At 25.6% G+C, this 20,093-nt stretch overlaps 5 protein-coding genes across 8 annotated transcripts in view; 3 read left to right on the top strand and 2 right to left on the bottom strand.

Annotated features, from left to right (window-relative positions):
- LOC122852296 (homeobox protein SIX6-like) overlaps positions 1 to 20,093 on the top strand; it is a 55,267-nt gene that overhangs the window by 24,844 nt on the left and 10,330 nt on the right. The gene's annotated exons all lie outside the window — the stretch shown is intronic.
- On the bottom strand, positions 393 to 1,664 carry LOC122852298 (leptin receptor gene-related protein). 2 transcript variants are annotated; one of them, XM_044152017.1, is made up of 4 exons: positions 1,114 to 1,664; positions 965 to 1,039; positions 697 to 895; positions 393 to 621 (listed from the first exon to the last, which is right to left on the bottom strand). In XM_044152017.1, exons 2-4 carry the CDS (start codon positions 1,003 to 1,005, stop codon positions 508 to 510), a joined length of 354 nt encoding a protein of 117 aa, XP_044007952.1. In that variant the 5' UTR covers positions 1,006 to 1,039; positions 1,114 to 1,664; the 3' UTR covers positions 393 to 507. The 2 variants fall into 2 exon arrangements, with proteins under 2 accessions (XP_044007952.1, XP_044007951.1); XM_044152016.1 differs by having other exon boundaries at positions 1,535 to 1,664.
- On the top strand, positions 1,804 to 5,629 carry LOC122852292 (transitional endoplasmic reticulum ATPase TER94). The gene is made up of 3 exons (XM_044152002.1): positions 1,804 to 1,961; positions 2,800 to 5,094; positions 5,187 to 5,629. The coding sequence occupies exons 1-3, from the start codon at positions 1,945 to 1,947 to the stop codon at positions 5,275 to 5,277; spliced, it is 2,403 nt and encodes an 800-aa protein (XP_044007937.1). The 5' UTR covers positions 1,804 to 1,944; the 3' UTR covers positions 5,278 to 5,629.
- Positions 5,353 to 13,317, bottom strand: LOC122852295 (WD repeat domain phosphoinositide-interacting protein 2). Of its 3 annotated transcripts, none has more exons than XM_044152008.1 (11): positions 12,890 to 13,317; positions 11,357 to 11,439; positions 11,117 to 11,283; positions 10,856 to 11,050; positions 10,545 to 10,661; positions 10,297 to 10,451; positions 10,017 to 10,190; positions 9,824 to 9,931; positions 9,654 to 9,748; positions 8,469 to 8,531; positions 5,353 to 7,285 (listed from the first exon to the last, which is right to left on the bottom strand). In XM_044152008.1, exons 1-11 carry the CDS (start codon positions 13,024 to 13,026, stop codon positions 7,170 to 7,172), a joined length of 1,410 nt encoding a protein of 469 aa, XP_044007943.1. In that variant the 5' UTR covers positions 13,027 to 13,317; the 3' UTR covers positions 5,353 to 7,169. The 3 variants fall into 3 exon arrangements, with proteins under 3 accessions (XP_044007943.1, XP_044007944.1, XP_044007946.1); XM_044152009.1 differs by having other exon boundaries at positions 8,475 to 8,531; positions 12,890 to 13,315; XM_044152011.1 differs by lacking the exon at positions 8,469 to 8,531.
- On the top strand, positions 15,311 to 18,120 carry LOC122852297 (lysosome-associated membrane glycoprotein 5). Its single transcript, XM_044152015.1, has 3 exons — positions 15,311 to 15,765; positions 15,911 to 16,038; positions 16,694 to 18,120. The coding sequence occupies exons 1-3, from the start codon at positions 15,726 to 15,728 to the stop codon at positions 17,465 to 17,467; spliced, it is 942 nt and encodes a 313-aa protein (XP_044007950.1). The 5' UTR covers positions 15,311 to 15,725; the 3' UTR covers positions 17,468 to 18,120.

The raw sequence follows: 20,093 nt of genomic DNA, 5'->3' as shown, positions 1-20,093 counted from the left end.
TTTTTCTTTGGTTTACACCAAAATAATTATTAAAAAAAATGCTTATTAAATTTATAACGATTAATTTGATAATTTTTTTTTTTCGACAATATATTTAATGATTGATGTTATTGATTATTATAAAAATCATTGTCAAGTAATATTTTTAATCTAATAGCTAATACTTCTTTAACTATTTGTCTAATCATACAAGATTTTATAATTATATTATTATTAAAAAATAATAATTCAGTTTGTAAATTGTTTCTTTTTTTTCCACATTATTGTTTTTTATTTTTGAGATTTAAAGCATAGCCATCAGTCAGTATTTTTTTTAAATGATTAATTGTTCAATTTTTAAATGAAATTAAAAAAAAAAAAAAAATTGAAAAAGCCAGTAAGCCTGTATGTTGGTGGCTAAATTTAATGATTTTCTTACTTTTTTTTTTTATAATCTATTTGAATATTTTTTGATGGATATTTATACTTTACCATTGAAAAAAGTAAGTACATTAAATTTGAAGATGTTTACCACATGCTGTAATCAGCATCATCATGATCAATTGTCATAAAGAAACCAACAAGTGTCAAGTAGACAACAGAGTTACCAATTAACGTTAGAAAACAAGCTCCCCATGCGATCTATAAATATCAAAAAATTATCATTTAAATTATTGCATAATTATGATAATTTATATTATTAAATAAATGACTAACTGTTCCATTTTCTGGTGGTGAACGTGCCAAAACAATTGGAAATGCAAATGATGATATGACAATTCCCATTGTTATGAAAATTGCAAGTTCCAAGCATGGATTACTATTGCTACCAGAATCATCATTATAACGACGTGCAATCATTGTTGGAAGTGGTGCCAATAAATAAAATACAACAACAAGGATTGGCCACCATACTCTAAAAAATAATAAATATATTTTTTAATTCTTTCATAAGAAAATTAATATTTCTTTTAATTATACATACTGGTATGCTGAAAGTGCACATCCTAAAATAACAAATGTCATTCCTATTGTTGCTGCGAGGGCCAATGCACCCAACCTGAATAATAAAATATAAATATTTATAATATTAAATTGTTTTTGTTAAATGAATATAATAATTAAAATACTTACGCTGTTGTATCGAGAAAAATTCATCACAAAATACATGAAAATAAAAATAAATTATTAGTTAATTATTATAATAATAATATTAAAAACATACTTTTCATTATTAATAACAATTGGATAGTATAAAATTTTTAAAATTCAATGACAGAGTTATCTCGTTTTGTTATCAACAAAAAACAAAAACAATAAACAAATATAAGATAATAAATAATTGTTTTGATATTAAATTAAAATATAATAATGATTAATCATTAAAATCTCAACAATAACGAGGTTATGTATATTTATTAATACAAAAACAAATTAATATTATTATGATTTTGACAAATCTTAAAACCAATAACCCAAATTGTCAAAAGATATTATCGAAAAAAATTAACAGATTAGCCAATTTTATAATAACAAAAAAATTTATATTTGTAACCTTTAATCCCTGCCATTGTAGATGAGTTTAATAATCAAATTAAAAAGATTAATTAAATTTTAATCATTGACACAAGTCAAAACAGAAAGTCGTTCACTTTCGTTAGCGAGAAAAAAAAAAAATCTTTAAGTTATTGTTTACAATAAACAATTAAAAAAAAAAAAAAAAAAGCGACAAAATATTAACGGCCGCGACAAAATATATTTGTAAATTAGCCTTAATGATAATTCAACGTTGCCAAATGACATGGCAACATTGGAATAGCGGATCAGCCATGACAGTTTTATCGTCAATTGGCCAGTGATTCGTTCAGACCGGTTTAGACTTTTGTGTGCATCGTTGGCTATATATTCTACATTGTAATCATCAATTTTTAACATTTGTTGTTGCAAATATCATCTTCATTCATAATGGGTGATGTTAAAAGGTAAGTTTATTTATTAATTAATATTATTTTATTCATTTTAATTAATAATTGTTATAAATTTTATCATAATTAAAGTTTTTCTTATTTTATTATTATTATTATTTTATATCAACGAATGAGTAGCGAGAACGTAGTAACGAATTGAAACGCTGTAAGACCGCTTTTACCCCCATCAATTCTACCTTGTCATCATGTCGACTGTTATATTTTTTTTTTTTTTTTTTCATATAAATAAATATAAAATATAATATTTGATGTTTTTAGATTTTTATGATTAAACTATCACAGCATAATTGACTGATGAAATTTATTTTTTTTTATTATTAATTTTGTTTCTGAGGGCAACGATCTCTTTTTTTTTTTTTTTATATTTTGTATATCGATTTTTATGTGTTGGCGTACACAGGAAATTAATCATGGCCGTAACGAAATGAGCGTTGTGTTATCATGACAAAGGATTTTTTTACAGCTGACATTTCATTATTTTTATTTTTCGAAAATTGATAATTTTAATGGTCATAGTCATTTTATTTCGACAAAATTATTTATGTAGTCTTGTTTATTTTGCACAGACGAGCAAAAATAAAAAGTTGTTTTTATTTTTCCCCTTAATGAAAAAAATAGTTGATAATAATAATAATAATAATAATAATAATAAAATGGCTTTAATTTAAATATAAAATTTTTTCGAATGAATGCAGGTGTCATTGACCTTGAATAAATTTATGAAAATAAACCGTTTGGTTTTTTTTTTCCTTTTTTTTTTATAGCCTCAAATATACTACTCCATCTTGAAAAGTAGTAATAATAATTCATTTGCTTGTTTTTTTTTTTACAGTGAAGATTTGGCAACTGCGATTCTTCGCAAGAAAGACAAGCCAAACAGACTTCTTGTTGATGAAGCAGTTAATGATGATAATTCAGTTGTTGTATTATCACAAGCTAAAATGGATGAACTTCAATTATTCCGTGGTGATACGGTATTGTTGAAAGGTAAAAGAAGAAAAGAAACAGTTTGTATTGTATTATCAGATGAAACATGTCCAAATGAAAAAATTCGTATGAATAGAGTTGTACGTAATAATTTACGTGTACGTTTAAGTGATATTGTATCTGTACAAGCATGCCCAGATGTAAAATATGGTAAACGTATACATGTTTTACCAATGGATGATACTGTTGAAGGTTTAACTGGTAATTTATTTGAGGTTTATTTAAAACCATATTTTTTGGAAGCATATCGTCCAATTCATAAAGATGATAACTTTATTGTACGTGGTGGTATGAGAGCAGTTGAATTTAAAGTTGTACAAACTGATCCTGGTCCATTTTGTATTGTTGCACCTGATACTGTTATACATTGTGAAGGTGATCCAATAAAACGTGAAGAAGAAGAAGAAGCATTAAATGCTGTTGGTTATGATGATATTGGTGGTGTACGTAAACAATTGGCACAAATTAAAGAAATGGTTGAATTACCATTACGTCATCCATCATTATTTAAAGCAATTGGTGTTAAACCACCACGTGGTATATTATTATATGGACCACCTGGTACTGGTAAAACACTTATTGCACGTGCTGTTGCTAATGAAACTGGTGCATTTTTCTTTTTAATAAATGGACCAGAAATAATGAGTAAATTAGCTGGTGAATCTGAATCAAATTTACGTAAAGCATTTGAAGAAGCTGAAAAAAATTCACCAGCAATTATATTTATTGATGAACTTGATGCAATTGCACCAAAACGTGAAAAAACACATGGTGAAGTTGAAAGACGTATTGTATCACAATTATTAACATTAATGGATGGTATGAAACAAAGTTCACATGTTATTGTTATGGCTGCAACAAATAGACCAAATAGTATTGATGGTGCATTACGTCGTTTTGGTCGTTTTGATAGAGAAATTGATATTGGTATACCAGATGCAACTGGACGTCTTGAAATATTACGTATACATACTAAAAATATGAAACTTGCTGATGATGTTGAATTAGAACAAATTGCTGCTGAAAGTCATGGACATGTTGGTGCTGATCTTGCATCATTATGTTCAGAAGCTGCATTACAACAAATTCGTGAAAAAATGGATTTAATTGATCTTGAAGATGATCAAATTGATGCTGAAGTACTTGCATCACTTGCTGTTACAATGGATAATTTTAAATATGCCATGACTAAAAGTAGTCCAAGTGCATTACGTGAAACAATTGTTGAAGTACCAACAGTTACATGGGATGATGTTGGTGGTTTACAAAATGTTAAAAAAGAATTACAAGAATTGGTACAATATCCAGTTGAACATCCAGATAAATTTCTTAAATTTGGAATGCAACCATCAAGAGGTGTATTATTTTATGGACCACCTGGTTGTGGTAAAACATTACTTGCTAAAGCAATTGCAAATGAATGTCAAGCAAATTTTATATCTGTAAAAGGACCAGAATTATTGACAATGTGGTTTGGTGAATCTGAAGCAAATGTCAGAGATGTTTTTGATAAAGCAAGATCAGCAGCACCATGTGTATTATTTTTTGATGAACTTGATTCAATTGCTAAATCACGTGGTGGTTCTGCTGGTGATGGTGGTGGTTCAGCTGATCGTGTTATTAATCAAATTTTAACTGAAATGGATGGTATGGGAGCTAAAAAAAATGTATTCATTATTGGTGCAACAAATCGTCCTGATATTATTGATCCAGCAATATTAAGACCTGGTCGTCTTGATCAATTAATTTATATTCCATTACCAGATGATAAATCACGTGAAGCTATATTTAAATCTAATTTACGTAAATCACCAGTTGCTAAAGATGTTGATTTGTTATACATTTCCAAGGTTACACATGGTTTTTCTGGTGCTGATTTAACTGAAATTTGTCAACGTGCTTGTAAATTGGCAATAAGACAATGCATTGAATCTGAATGTCGTAGAGAAAAAGAACGTGCTAATAATCCATCTGTATCAATGGATATGGATGAAGATGATCCAGTTCCTGAAATAACACGTGCTCATTTTGAAGAAGCAATGAGGTTTGCTCGTCGTTCAGTCTCTGATAATGATATCAGAAAGTATGAAATGTTTGCACAAACACTTCAACAATCACGTGGATTTGGCACAAACTTTAGGTTAGTAGAATTATTATTTTTAAATTAAATTATTTTTATTCATTTTATATGAAAAAAAATCAAACTAATTCATATTATTAATAATGTTATAGATTCCCACAAAATGCTGGAACAAGTGCTCAAGAGACAACGCAAGGAGACCAGACTTTCCAAGATGATGGTGATGATGATCTCTATAGTTAAGTCTACATTAATCTTGTATTTTATTGCAGAAAAAAATAGTCTGTAAATGAGCCTGTCTCGGTTACTTTATTTCTGTTTTTTTTTTTTTTTTTCTCTTTTTTTAATGGCTATCGTGTGGTTTTTACACATTCATCATAATTGTCGATTGATAAATGAAACATAATTAATAAAAATAAATGAAAACATCAAATTAAATGATACATTTAATTAAAAATAAATAAAAAAACAAAAAAAAAATATATAAAAATAAAACTCTATTGTAATCATCTATCTCTTTATACCAGCCCATAATTTAAAATAAAAAAAAAAAATAATAAACGTATGGATGCTTTAGCCAGTGTTTAGTTAAGAGACTTCAAATATTTGTAATATTCTTTATATAAACTTTTGATATGTCTCATTTATAAAATAAATATCATATCGTTTGACGCTAAAAATATAAAAAAGACAAATAAATTCATTCACTTTAATAAAAAAAAAAAAATATGTGATATGATTCATTAGAAACAGTTTTGTTACGTCATTGTTATTTTTTTTTTAACAAAAAAAAAATCAACAAAATATATGTTCAGGTTCTAAAGACAACTACATCAACAAATAGTAGTAAAATAAAAAGAAAATAAAACTTGCATTAAATGCATTGATTTATAATAATTATTATTGATAATATAAAATTTAATGAATAAATAAAAATAAATAAATAATTCCTCATATGTCAATAATTTTAAATCTGAAAAAAAAAACTGCCAATATGTTTAGCGATATATGAAATAAAAAGGAGTTGGGTAAATAATGAAAATCTTTTACATATTATCATATACGTATATTAATTGAAGCCTATTATTTATGCAATAACGTTCATGCACAAGCATTCGTAATTGTATTTACATTCGATTTTATTTTTAATTCATTTAAATCCATTTTATAATTATCAATTAATTTGACTTATTCTTTTTCACTTATTAATTTTTTTTCTTCTTTATAAAAGTAAAACTATTTTTTACTAAACAAGACGCGTTAGTATAAAACTGTCGAAATGGCTTGCCAATTGATTGACAGCATATTTATATGCTTGTTAAATTTCTAATTAATTATTTTACTTTTTTATAATAATAAATTTTTTTTTTTTTTTTTTTTTTTACATATTTATTTCGAGTAGTAAATTTTGTTTAAAGAGTTGATAAAAATTAATATTATTTTCAACACTTTAAATAGTTATTTATAATTTACAAAGTAATTTTTATTAGATTATTTATTATTTTACAATAATTAAAATTGAAAACGCGTCGTTGTTACTAATTAATCTTTGTGGATCTCGAAAATTGGCACCGATCGTGAGTCCACGGATTACAACTGTTTTCTAAAAAAAAAAATTAATTAGACACAAATTTTATGTGAGAGAACAAATTTTTTTCACATTTTTTTTGTTTAAATTATTATTTTTTATATGTTTTAATTTTTTTTTTTGTTTTTTTTTTTGTCATTTCATTTGATTTTTAGTATTTTTTTTTTTGTGTTTTTATTTTTATACATATAGATTTTAATGATCAATTTTTCTATTTGAGATTTATTGATCAATCTCGTGTATAAGATAAAAATAATAAACAACTATACAAGTTTAATTGAAAATTATTTTATATTTTTTAAAATAACACATAAAACATTTTTTTTTAATTTTTTTTATGTACTTTCAATGTAATTTATCTTGTCAAAGTTGTTATTACTATCTTATATTCTTTAGTTTTTATCTTTTTTTTGTTTTTTAGATTTTTTTTTTCTTTTTTGTTATTTATTGAGTCATTCAATTTAATTATTTTATTAATTTATTTATTGATGTCACGTTTTTTTTTTTCTCGTTTGTCACTTGATATGTGTGTTAATCTAATGACACTTCAATCCGTTCTCTGTGTAACTGGTGGAAATTCAGTGTCATCATCCAATCGAAATGTTCCATCACTTTTTGGTGGACTCTCTGTTGCAGCTATCATTTCATGATATTTTTCTGATTCTAAAACCCATTAATATTATTAATAATTGCCATGATATTAATTTATATGTAATTATAATTTTTTAATATATTAAATACAGTTAATTTTATATTTAAAGTGCATGAAATTAAGCGATCCAAGACCAATGCATGGTTTTGAGGTGAAATTTTAATAATTGTTAGTTATTATTTATTTTTATAATATGCAATTAAATTTTTAATTTACGTTTTCTATTTTGAGACTGTGGATAATGATGATATAATTGTTTTTTTTTTTTTTTTCTTCAATTTTTAACCTTTGTAATTTAATTTTTATCAACAAATAAATTTATTTTCAATAATAGCTTATCGATAATAAATTATACAGTTAATTACTTCATGCTACATTGCATTCATGCATTTTTTTTTTTTTTTTTAAATATAATTTTTATATTTCTTTCCATCACCTGAAGATTTCGAATTTAAAATAATTCATATGTTTTTTTTAACGTTTACCAATAGCTTAAAATTAAGAAATAATAATTTTTGTTTTTTTAAACCGTGCAGTAAAAAATTAATCGTGCAATAAAATATTTATACTTATATCAAATAAACATTTATCCACAGCCTTTTTGCTTTAACATTTCAATTTTCAATTGATACGTTAACTCGCACGTCAGAATAATTCAACTAAAATCATTTAAAAATATAGTAAAAAAATTAAAAATAAATGACTACGCGTTTGCGTCGTTAATTGCGGCATTATTATAAACAAAAATATATTTATATATATATATATATATATGTATTTACAAAAGTGCTGTGTATTTAATTTTAAAATTAGAAAAAAAAAAAAAAAGTCCAATTAATTATAAAAGGGTGAGATTAAATAGTGCCATTGTAATCTAAGTTATTAAAAATACTCGCGATGATGTGTGTGCAGTTAAATGTTAATGAAATTAATGATAATACATTTAATTAAATTTTTAAATTGTCATTGTATGAGACAATAATTAAAATATAAAATTTCGCGTTTACCTGAAAAAGCAATAACTCTTTTTGTTGTTTCTTTTTTGTTTTTGTTTAATTTTTTTTTAGCAATGAAATTGATTGAAAGTTAATTAAACTTTCGTGTATATGAAACGTTAATATATTTTTTTTTAATTAAATTTTTTTAATAATGAGGGCGAAATAATGTTGGGGTGAATTTGAATAGAGGACATACCAGTACCTGACATGGAGTCTGGTGATCGGCCGCGCAACGCACCCGCGTAGCTATTTATGTTGACTTCGGCGGATAATAAAAAGAAGAAAAATAAATATACATAAAAAGTTTTTTTTTGATAAATTAAGCTCTTATTACCACCTCACGGCTGAGATTGTCGAAATAATTTTATATTCTTTTAGTCAGTCTCATTGCGAGGGTATTAAGAAGCGAAAGAAAAAATAAGCAAATAGTTTTTATTTATTTAAATAAATAAAAAATAATTATATATACCTATTTTAATGAATAATTTAAAAAAAAAAAAAGAGCGCACACACGCACCAACATTAAAAAATATATAGTAATGAACAACAAAAAAAAAAATAATGATTATTATTGCAAATTAAATGTGTACGGAAAAAAGCAACTAGGTCGACTTTCAAACTAAATTATTTTTTATTAGAAAAAAAAATAAATAAAGATCAAAATAATTATTAAAAAGAATTATTAATTATTATTATTTTTTCATAAATCTGGCGGCAAGTGACGTATAAATTAAATTGAAAAGCATCTTGTATTTATAATCAAGATTTTTAAAATTATTTATTATTATCAATATATTTTGATTTTAGCTTTATCACAAAAATAAAATAGATACATACAAATAATAACTGTAAATAGTTTCAACAGTTGCATGCAAAGAAGTTACTCTCCCGATTTATTTCTTAAAAAATATATTGTTTTTTTTTTTTTTGTGAGTGATCGTTAATACGATTGATGAATCAATAGAGAATCCCAAAAATGCATAAGTATTAATTATGCATTAAGAAATTCAACGTACAAACGTTCACTCACTCTGTGCGTGTGTGGCATTTACAAATCGGATGATACTTTGTTCTCATATAATCCATATTTTTTTTTACAATACGTGCTAAAATTAATAATAATAATAATAAATAAACATAATGACGATATAAATAAAGGCAATGTTTATTTTTTAATTACTAATTATTATTATCTTTATATTTAAAACAAAATTTATTATATTATTTTTTGCACGTATTGTAAAATTGATTGTTGCCATTTTTTTTTTTTAAATTGTATTTCATGAAATCATGCAACACAAATTTACTCAAGACTTGTGATATATATTTTTTGTTTAATTATAAATATTTAAATAATTTTTTTCATTAATGAAATTAATACCTTGATTTTGTACTATGGGAATTGCTGGGGTTGTTGATACTGTTGGATCACCAGTTGAACTGGCACAATCAACTTCATCTTGTTTTCCATCTAGCCTAAATAGCAATTAAAAATATTTAATTTATTGAATAATAAATTAAATTATTAAATTGGAAAATTTAAATTAATACCTGTGTTGTTTTAATAAAGTACAATCACCACCTTCATTTGGATCCAAGTTGTAGACATACAGATAACCATCTGCATTAGCTACAAGTAGCCTCAAAACTTTTTGTATTCTAAATAATAAACAAATAAATGAAAATTAATTATTTAAAATCAAATTATCAAGAGTAAATTTAATTTGTTTATTGAAATACTTACGTAGTGATGGCACAGACATTTTTTAATCCTTGAAATGGAAGATGCACACTTGCAAAAGCACGTCCTTGATTAAAAACATCAGTTACTTGTGATGGTAAATAATTTGCAGATGCTGATACAGCTTTTGTCAAATAACCCATCCAACTTTGTGCTTCTTCAGGAGCTTGTCTCGGTCTAAAGTTCATTAAATTATTTAATAAACTTATGTTACAAACGAAAAAAAAAAAAAGCAAACAATCCATAAGATTTATTATTATCATTAACTTGATAAAATTCTTACGGTTCTTTTAGTTCTTCTAATTTGAATATATGAACAGTCTCTGTATTGCTGGAGCAACATAAAAACATTGAATCCATACTAAAAGCAAGACTGCTGATTGACACACATCGTTTAACACCACGACGAAACTCAAATAATTTTGTTCCATCATGAACCTGTTATTTTTTTTCCAATAGAAAGTTAATCAGAAATATTATTTATGTCATAATGAATTAATTTTGCCCTTGATATTATTTACACGCACTAACCTGAAAGACTCTAATCACAGTGCCTTTTTCTGATGCTGTAGCAACTTTTGTACCATTTGGACTGAATGCCAATGCTGCAAGTGGACTGTCATGTGCTGGTATCATTGTTTTTGCTTGCTAAATTAATTAAAACAAAATATCATTATCATTTTTTACCTGTCAATGTAAAAAGCTGATAAGTTTTTGGAGAAATTAAAGGTAAACTCAGATAGAAAAAAAAAACAAACACAACAAAGTTTAATAAACTCGTGTAAAATGTTAAAGCTTATCATGAAAGAAAAAAAATAAATAAATAGCTTTGTTTGACTTACCAAATTGATGGCATCAAAGATTTGTACCTCGCCAATTGTATTAGAGCCAGGATAAGCAAGATAACAATTGTCACTGTTTATTGAAAGTATACAAAGACCAGCAACATTTGGTGGTGTATCACGAATTGTGTGTAATACCTTCATATCACGTATATTGTGAATATACAAGGACTCTTCCAAACATACTACCAATCTCTAAAAGATAACAAAAATTTTAATTTATTATCTTTTTATTTATAACTTATGATAATTTAAAATTACCGCTCTGTTAAGTTTTACAGCCAATATTGTGTTTGAATAACTGTAGTTACATATCTCTGTTCCTTTTCTAAAATGACAAACTTTTAATTTTCTTGGCGATGACAAATTGACAACTGCCATGAGACTGCTGCTGAAAAGCCTCTCCACGATGCAAATGTCCTCCGCATCTTAAAATTAAATTGATAAATTACCACAAAATTTTTAAATATCCTTTTGTTTTTAAATAAATTATAATAATACCATTTTCAAAAATTTTCTCCAACTGATCAACAGAGTTTAGAGAAAATAGCTTATAACCAGCTTTTGATCCAACAGCCAATGATCTAAAATAAAAAAATAAATAAACAGCTATTAAACTAAATATTCATTCATTTAAAATAAAAAACCTTAATTTTTATTATCTCAATTTATACTATTTAAACGTTAAAGAGACCTTAAAATAACTCTAGTTTATTTATTGAAATAGAACATTAAAAAAATAAATAACTAATTTAATAGATTTCATGAAAAAAAAAAATAAAAACAATGTTCCCTTTGTTTTTTTTTTGTTAAATAATAATAATAATTGAATGTAACATTGAAGTAAAGTCGAAGGTAAATAAATGCAAAAAAATGTATACTTTTTAAATGGTAATTGGAGGACGTTAAATGATTACCATCACCGACATACATAATAGGGATCGGTTCAGATTGGTTGGACATGGACAAGGACTGTATTGCCTAGGCAAGTGTATGTGGTGTGAGGCAATCACACATCTTACTACATCAGGTTTTTCCCCCTATAAATCATCATCAACATCAACAACAACAAGACTAGGTCTCTAGTCTTCTTGACCAACAACAACATTAGTATCTAAAAAATGAAATGAATCATGATAAAAACAAATCCATCATCAAGCAATATACAAATATTAAATTTTAGAAAGTAAAAAAAAAAAAAAAAACTCATTGCACTTTTAAATGTGCAAGGCTCTTCTGTCATTCTGATAATATAGAACATCAATATTTTAAAACAAATAAATAAACAAATACTCATTAATGATTTTTAAAAAATTTTTCCCCTCATCAGTCTTTGTGAACGCCTCGTTAACACGCAATTAATTGGCGAAAGGTTTTAGAACAATCGGCATAAAATAAGAGGCAATTGGAGGGAGAATGAGGGGGATAAATGACGCATGAAACAAAAACATATCACTGAGGGGTATATGTGTACCAGTTGCGCGAGATGAGACGCGCATTGTTTTTTTCTCTATCTTTCTCTTTTTATATCCTATATATTTCTCGGGGTGACGCCAAACATAAAAACAAAATAAAAATGATAAAATAAATAATAATAATTAAAAAAAAAAAAATAATAACAAAATACCAATAATAATAATAAATAAATAAATAAACAGTAAACATGATATTTTTGTTAAGACGAAATAAAAAAAATAAATGTTGACAGCAAGAGGGACGGGAGGGAGGAGAGAAACTAGCAAGCCTCTGAATGACCTCGACTCATGATGAAAAAAAAAAAAAAAAAATAATAATAATAATAGTAATAATATTATTATAATAATAATAAAAAAATGTTTTTTTTTGTTGAATAGATTTTGTGTTCTTGTTGAACAAAGACAATGATGATAAAAAAAAAAATATAAGTGCACTTTATGAAGTTTAAAAATGAATACACTTGTATTAAATTTTTTACTCATATTTTTAACTTAAGGTCAAATTTATTGCTCCAAAATATTATTATGTCAATATTGTGTAATAAATATTTAAACTTACGTGCAGTCTTGATTAAAATTAACAAAATAAGCACCACTCTGAGGTTCAGCAGTTTGATTTGCGAGGTTCATTAGTCCAGATATACTGTATTTAAGTCCTTGTGTCAATACATCCACGTTGTGTGAAAAATTTTTCATAAATTATTAACGACAAATAATGTTATCAATTTTTTATTGCAATTTTAGTCAAATGCAAATGTGTATAACAATGTTGATAATGTTTTTTTTATTATTATTATTTGTTGTTCTTTTTTTTTTTCTCTTTGACGTTTATATTATTATTATTTAAATTCTTTGTTTATTGTTTATTTTATATTTTTGATAAAATTTTATATAGATATGTTTTGTTGTTGTTATTGTTATTATATTCCTAGATATATTATTTGTGATTACAAAGAGACGAACGAGGGGAAACACGGTTACCAAGGTCTGTAGATTAATAGACGGCTGGGATAAGGTCGTCGCATGACTCAGTGCGCATGCGCGGTCAGCCATGTTTGATGCTATTCCCCACTCCTAATGTTCACCACACAATGTAAACAAACAGTGTATGGCATGTCAAAAAAATTTCAACATCAAAATTTAATCATTTATTTATTGAATAAATATTGTACGTCAACGTTGTGCGATCGGTTGCTTCCCCCAGAGATTCAGATCATCGTCGAAAATGATCTACTGGTGCTGGTGTGAGCCAAATAAAACCAAGCTCAACGTTATGTGAGGTAAGATTATTTCTTTTTTTCCCTGATCAAAATTATTAGTTTACTAGTTAAAAATATTGATATTTACAGATATATTTATAAAGATCTAATGAATCTCAATATGAACAACATCGTCAGGATGGCTCAAAAAAATAAAACAAATGCAGTACCAACTTTTGGTGATGTTTTGATAGTTTTTAAGTAAAATTCACCAAAAATACAAGTGACGTGAGGAATAAACATTGAATTTTAACTTATATTAAAGTTGTCTTGATAAAAATATTAATAGTTATTTTTTAGAACATGATGTTAATTAGAGTTCATGTGAATCACTAAAGCAGTTGTCAACAACTTAGGTGAATCTTTTCCAGACCATTGCTTGATGTAATCATAGATAAATATACCACTGACAACAAAAAGAGTTTATTCAAGTTACCAAAGTCTAATAATACCAATAAATTTTACCAAGTGATGAGCAGCAGATTGAATTGCCACTAGTAAACTTGGATAAGGATCATATAGTATCAATTCTTGCTGATGTTACAAGCAGAAATAATAAAAAAAAATAATGAAGGAGTTATCAAATTTAATTTCATGCTTCAAAATCAACATTGTCTTTATCACCACGAAATTTCGAGTTTAAACTAGGAAGTAGAAAGCTTAAAAAAAATAAATATTAGTTTAGACTGCGAATTACGAGTTGAATAAGAAAAATGGATACTGTCAGAAAGACAACGAGAAAAAATTAAAAACAAGTTTAACAAGCTTCTTAATGTATTCGGAAAATTGTCCATTTTTAAAAAACCTTTTAATTGAGTTATTTTATTCACTTATTTATAGTATGCGACAGGCAAAGCCTACTAAAGCCAAAAAATATATTTTGTTGTCAGATAAAGAATTGTATTCGACTATTTTATTTTTATATTGAAAAAGAAAAATATTGTATTATTCGAGTAAATTTTGTTTCACTTTTACAACTATTTATAGTCTGATAACTTTGTCAATTTTTCAGAATATTTAATTATTAATTGAAAAAAATTAAGTGTTAACTTCTTGTTGTATACTGTTTCTGTAATAGACCAGATGTAAGCTATAAAGATGGTTTAAATAATGCGCGCCTAAAAGTCGGCCATGTTTGACGCTTGTGCGACGACCTTATCCCAGCCGTCTATTAATCTACAGACCTTGACGGTTACTAGCCACACTGAACTGACGGGGGACTGGCTATTATTCCATATTGAGCCAAACAGCTGACAAACGTTTGACTGAATAACAGGAACGATATGAAATTTAAATCATATATTCCAACGTTTCGTTTCCATAGTGACGCACACAATATAAAAAAAAAAAACAAGATTTGTTTTAAAAACAAAAAAAAAAAAAAATAATATTATAATTATATTAATTATCTTTTTATTATTAATTTTATTTCTTTATTGTTTTGTTTGTTTATATATTTTATCCCCCACTTTTCTAACAATTATGACTCGTTTCAATTTCATCAATTCCTTTAGTTAATAAACTGTCATTGTGTGTGTGTGTGTATTTGTTGGATGTTTTGGCTTTTGTGTTGATAGCCAGAGAATGTAACAATGTAACACAAGAACCTTGGAACATGGGCCAATTTTTCTCCTGTTATTACCAGCTGTTCACCTCGTTTTTATTTTTTATATTTATTTATTTTTTTTTGGATATCCAGCTACTACTGCTACTACAGCGCTCATCATTGCATACTAGCGACATCAATATAAAATCTGTATTACCAACAAAATTGATGAATTTTTTAAAATTATTACGAGCTGCAATTTCGTGGTCGAAAATCAAATCGAAATTCAATCAATCGAAACGTTTAATTTTTGTATTGGTTTAATTGATTGTTGTTGTTGTTGTTTTTGGTGTTAAAAAAAACTTAATAATAATTATTGTATTTTTTATACAATGTAAAGCAATGTACCGCGACGCATAGTCAAGAGATAGTTTTTATTGATCGTATGCGCGAGTCGACTTGAAAAGTTCAACACATATTTGAGCTATCAGAAAGACTGCAACTATTGACACGATATATACATTAAATAGAAAAAAAAAAAAGAACAAAAGAATTTTAATTATTAAATAAAGTTATAATATCAATCGACAATGGTGCTTTATTTAATTAATAAAGAAAGTGTTGTTCTCTGTAAGTATGATTTTTTTGTTATTTATAATTAATTTTGATGAGTCAATATTTTATATAATAACTTGTAATAATTATTAACATTATTAATATCTAAAAACTAGATAATTTATATTTTTTCTTTACTAATCATTTAAAAATAAAACAGGGTGTCTTTTGTCGTCGGTCTTCAGTGTGCCAACATCAGTACCTCAAAATGCACTTGATCAAGTTTACACTACATCTAGACCTATTAAAACCATTGTTCAATTCAACACCCATAGGCCACTTTCCTTGGTAAGTAAATTTTTTTTTCTTTTCATCATTTAAACTATCAAAAAATTCAATAAATATTTTGATATATTTTTTTCTTTTAAATGTAATATATTCTTTCAAGTGATAAGCACTCCCATTTTTTTTTTTTTTTTCTTCCCTTTTTTTTGTCTTTCCCGAACGTCATTTATACACGTCAACTACAGTAGCATATTATATTGTAAATTTAGGTCGAAATATACAGACCACACCTATGCACATTTTGTTTTAATTTATCATTCATTATTTTATTACACACAAAGTATATTTATATTTTTTTTTTGTGTAATATGCCGAGAAAAAAAGAAAATTTATTAAATGTAATAACAAGATTTTTATGATAGTTTTTATTGATGATTAATATACAACTATTGTTTATAAAATTTATAGCTTAATAAAACATGACAATCTAATTTTATAAATCAACAATTTTTGTATAATATGCCTGTTGCTTTTTTTATGATATTATAAAAATTATTAATAAAAAACATTTAACGATCAACACTTAATCTCTTCATCAACTGTAAACACTGAATCAATATACCAATGACTATTTTTAATTATATTTTTTTCTTTAAATAAAATTGCAATTAATAATTATATTTTATTTTTATTAATTATGGTTTTTTTTTTATTATAGCAAATAGGTAATTCTGGTGGTGGTAAAACAACAATTATTGAGTCATCAAAAAGTCCGACGACAATGATAAAGACAACAGCAACAACAACAACAATACCAAAAATAAAACCACCTCGTGTAAAACCACTTTATCGTCTTGATGCAATTAATGGAAAAGCTTGTATATTATTACAAGTTGATGCAGTTATAAGTGTTGAATATAAAACAAAAAGTGGTGAACAACTTGAAGCAAATATATATGTACCATCTGATGCAACTGTAACTGGTAATTGTGATGCTGAAAATTATGTAACAATGTCATTAAAATGGAAAGCATTTGTGCTTACATGGAGCTTTGCTAAAACTCCAGGTGGTGAAAGATGGTATGTTGATAAAATTGAATTAACATATAATTCAAGTGATCGTCATTTTACATCAATTGATCAACCAAATAAAACAGTAAGACTTAGTTCAGATAAAACAACATTATTATTTCCAACACCAGTTGGTAAATCATATGTTTGTGAAGATGAAGTTAAAATACCATTAACTGATGGAAAAAATAAAGCAGATGTATTTCTTAGAGAAATGAAATTACAACCATTTAAATTTAAAGATAATAAATTTGCATCTGAATTTTCATGCAAATTATTAAGTGCAAGAGCTGGAAGAGATGAGACAGCTCCAATTGCTGTTGGTTCAACATTAGCAGCAGCTGTTTTATTGACAATAAGTGGATATGCTGGTTGGCGATATTTTAAAGTTAAAAAAGTCAAGTATGATACTATGGAATAATAATACAAAAAAAAAATACAACCAAATTATAATCATGATAAGGATATTAATTAAAAACATAATCAACAAATTTTAAACATAAAAAGATAACGAAACAATTAATTTGCTACAATAAATAATTGATTTTTTAGTAATTAATTAATTTATAGATTAGTGACTAGTTATTTTAATGAGAAATAAAAAAATTTTTATCAATAATAATTATTAAAAATTGATTTGAAAAATTTTTGAAATATTTATCAATGAATTCAAGACTATAATAAGATAAAGTCACTTAAAAATATATTGTTAATGATCAAATTAATATATAAAAATTTATATTCGTTAATACGAATATATTTTAATGGTTTAAATCGCAAGCTCCAATGGTTGTATCGATTTTAGAAAAAGAAAAAACATAATAAAAAAAATGATAAGGTATATTGAGAGTATGAAAAAGCGCACAATTGCGTTTTATTATAATTATTATATAATCTTAAATACACATATCTTCATGAAAAAATAAAATTATAAAATTCGTCAATATTAATCAGCATATCAAAAGTGTCATAATCATAATAAAATATAAATTTGTTTTTTCTAAGCGATATTTAGGCGCAATATCATTTGGCATTCATATTTACGAATTTATAGCTATAAATTTGACATGGACAGTATTTGGACAAAATGCTTATTTGGCAACTGCGATAAAGTATAACCTCGCTGAAAAAGAAAAGTTGCAAAAGATGTTTATAAATTATATATTTGTATACTGTAATGACATATAACAAAATTGATATATGCTAGCGTGGTTATCAAATATAATCTGTTGAAAATAAACAAAAATGCTATATGCACGGCACGGTTTGGCTGTAAAAACTATATACTGTTATGGCAAACTTGGCTTTGTTTTGAAAAATACAAACCAAAAAAACAAATTGTTTCTTTGTTTTTATTTCGATAATGGAAAACGGGGGTTTGGTAAAAACAAAAAAAAAGTCTTTGCAAAAATATAACTTTGTTGTTTTTTGATGGCATTTGCTTCTATTACCCTTTTCCTTTGCTTTAAACTTTTAAATCCGCGGCTGGTCAAACTAATGTAGGCCTTATTGTCTTTTGTCCACATAAAACCATTCACCATATTCCCATATTCATTTTACGATCTTTACGCATTTATAATTCATTTTCACTCACTTTTTCATCCCTTAATCCCACGACAACATACAACTATATTATATACATTTTATTTTATTTTTTTTCTCGTACAAAATCTTTAGTTGTAATCCGAGTTGTTCATTTTAGTTTTTTTTTTTTTCATTTTTTTTTCTCGTGGGATATACAGTATTTAAAAAAAAAAATTTATCATCAATTAATAAAAAAATAAATATACTTGACAATTGTATTTTATAAATCCAAATAATTCTTGAGAATTTCAAGACATTATTTTTTTTTTTTTACATATATCCAAGTGAAGAAAAAAATAAATGTATATATTATTACAAGGTATATCTTTGGTTGTTGGCAATAACTAATTTTTTATATGCCTGTTATGAACATGAAAAATATATATATATATATTTTAGTATATGGTGTCCCATGACTCCCATGTCGGCTTGTTATCCGCAACGCCCCATCGTTATTTGCAATTACCCCCAAAACAACCCCTAGTTTATAAATTATAGACTCTCTTCGTCTCTTCGTCTCTTACCACCTTATCTATCTATATATAATTTTGTATGTGCGTATTACGTAATAAAGATATATATAGTTAACACAGTATGAAGAGGTTACATCTGTCATCAAACGCAAACCAATTACATTCAATTATCCATGAGCAAAAGCATCAAACATTTTCCATCATTATCAGCATCATCAACTAAACCTATCAATTACCTCAATGCTTATTATTTTCAACGATTTTTAACACTTTTTTTTTTTGCTATATATATTATTATGCAACATTATTAATTAAATACATAAATATTTTATTTTATATATATATATATTGTTTTTAAACACGTGTTTATCAATGATGACATTAGAAAAAAAAAAAAAAAAAAAAAAAACATACGTCACATCATCTCGAGAGAATCGCACAGTTATCTCATTACAAAGTCGTTTCATTTCCAAGATTCATATAGTAAGAATAAAAAATAAATATAAAATTAAGTGTAGTGTCATGATTATAATATTCCCACACTTTGTTGATGTGTGTTAAATTGTAACAAACAGACAATATGTTATAACTGTTATTTAATCACGTCCTTGATAAACATGATTGTCAGCATTTTATATAAATTTATCGTCTCTGTGTAATTATTAGGTAAATAATACATAAGATTATTAATTATTTTAAAAATATAAAATTTCATATTTATCAATATATAATTTTTTATTCATGGCCTATCTTAGTGATAGAAAAAAATCGAAAAACAATAATATATAAATTCGAATTTTTTGTTTCGATTTCTTTACGAGTATATACACTTTTTCGATTGATTTTTTTTTTGCAATATGTTTGTGAAAATACCAATTTATTTGTTTAATAAACTTTAGTAATTTATCTTATAAAATAACAATAAATACACAACAATTACTAATTAATAATTTATCTCTTTGAAAAAAAAAAAAAATTACGTAAATAGAA

Source organism: Aphidius gifuensis, linkage group LG3 (assembly GCF_014905175.1).
Source record: "Aphidius gifuensis isolate YNYX2018 linkage group LG3, ASM1490517v1, whole genome shotgun sequence".
In the NCBI taxonomy this organism is placed as follows: domain Eukaryota; kingdom Metazoa; phylum Arthropoda; class Insecta; order Hymenoptera; family Braconidae; genus Aphidius; species Aphidius gifuensis.
The sequence above is the reverse complement of the archived record's forward strand: the minus strand, read 5'-3'. Positions and strand labels throughout refer to the sequence as shown.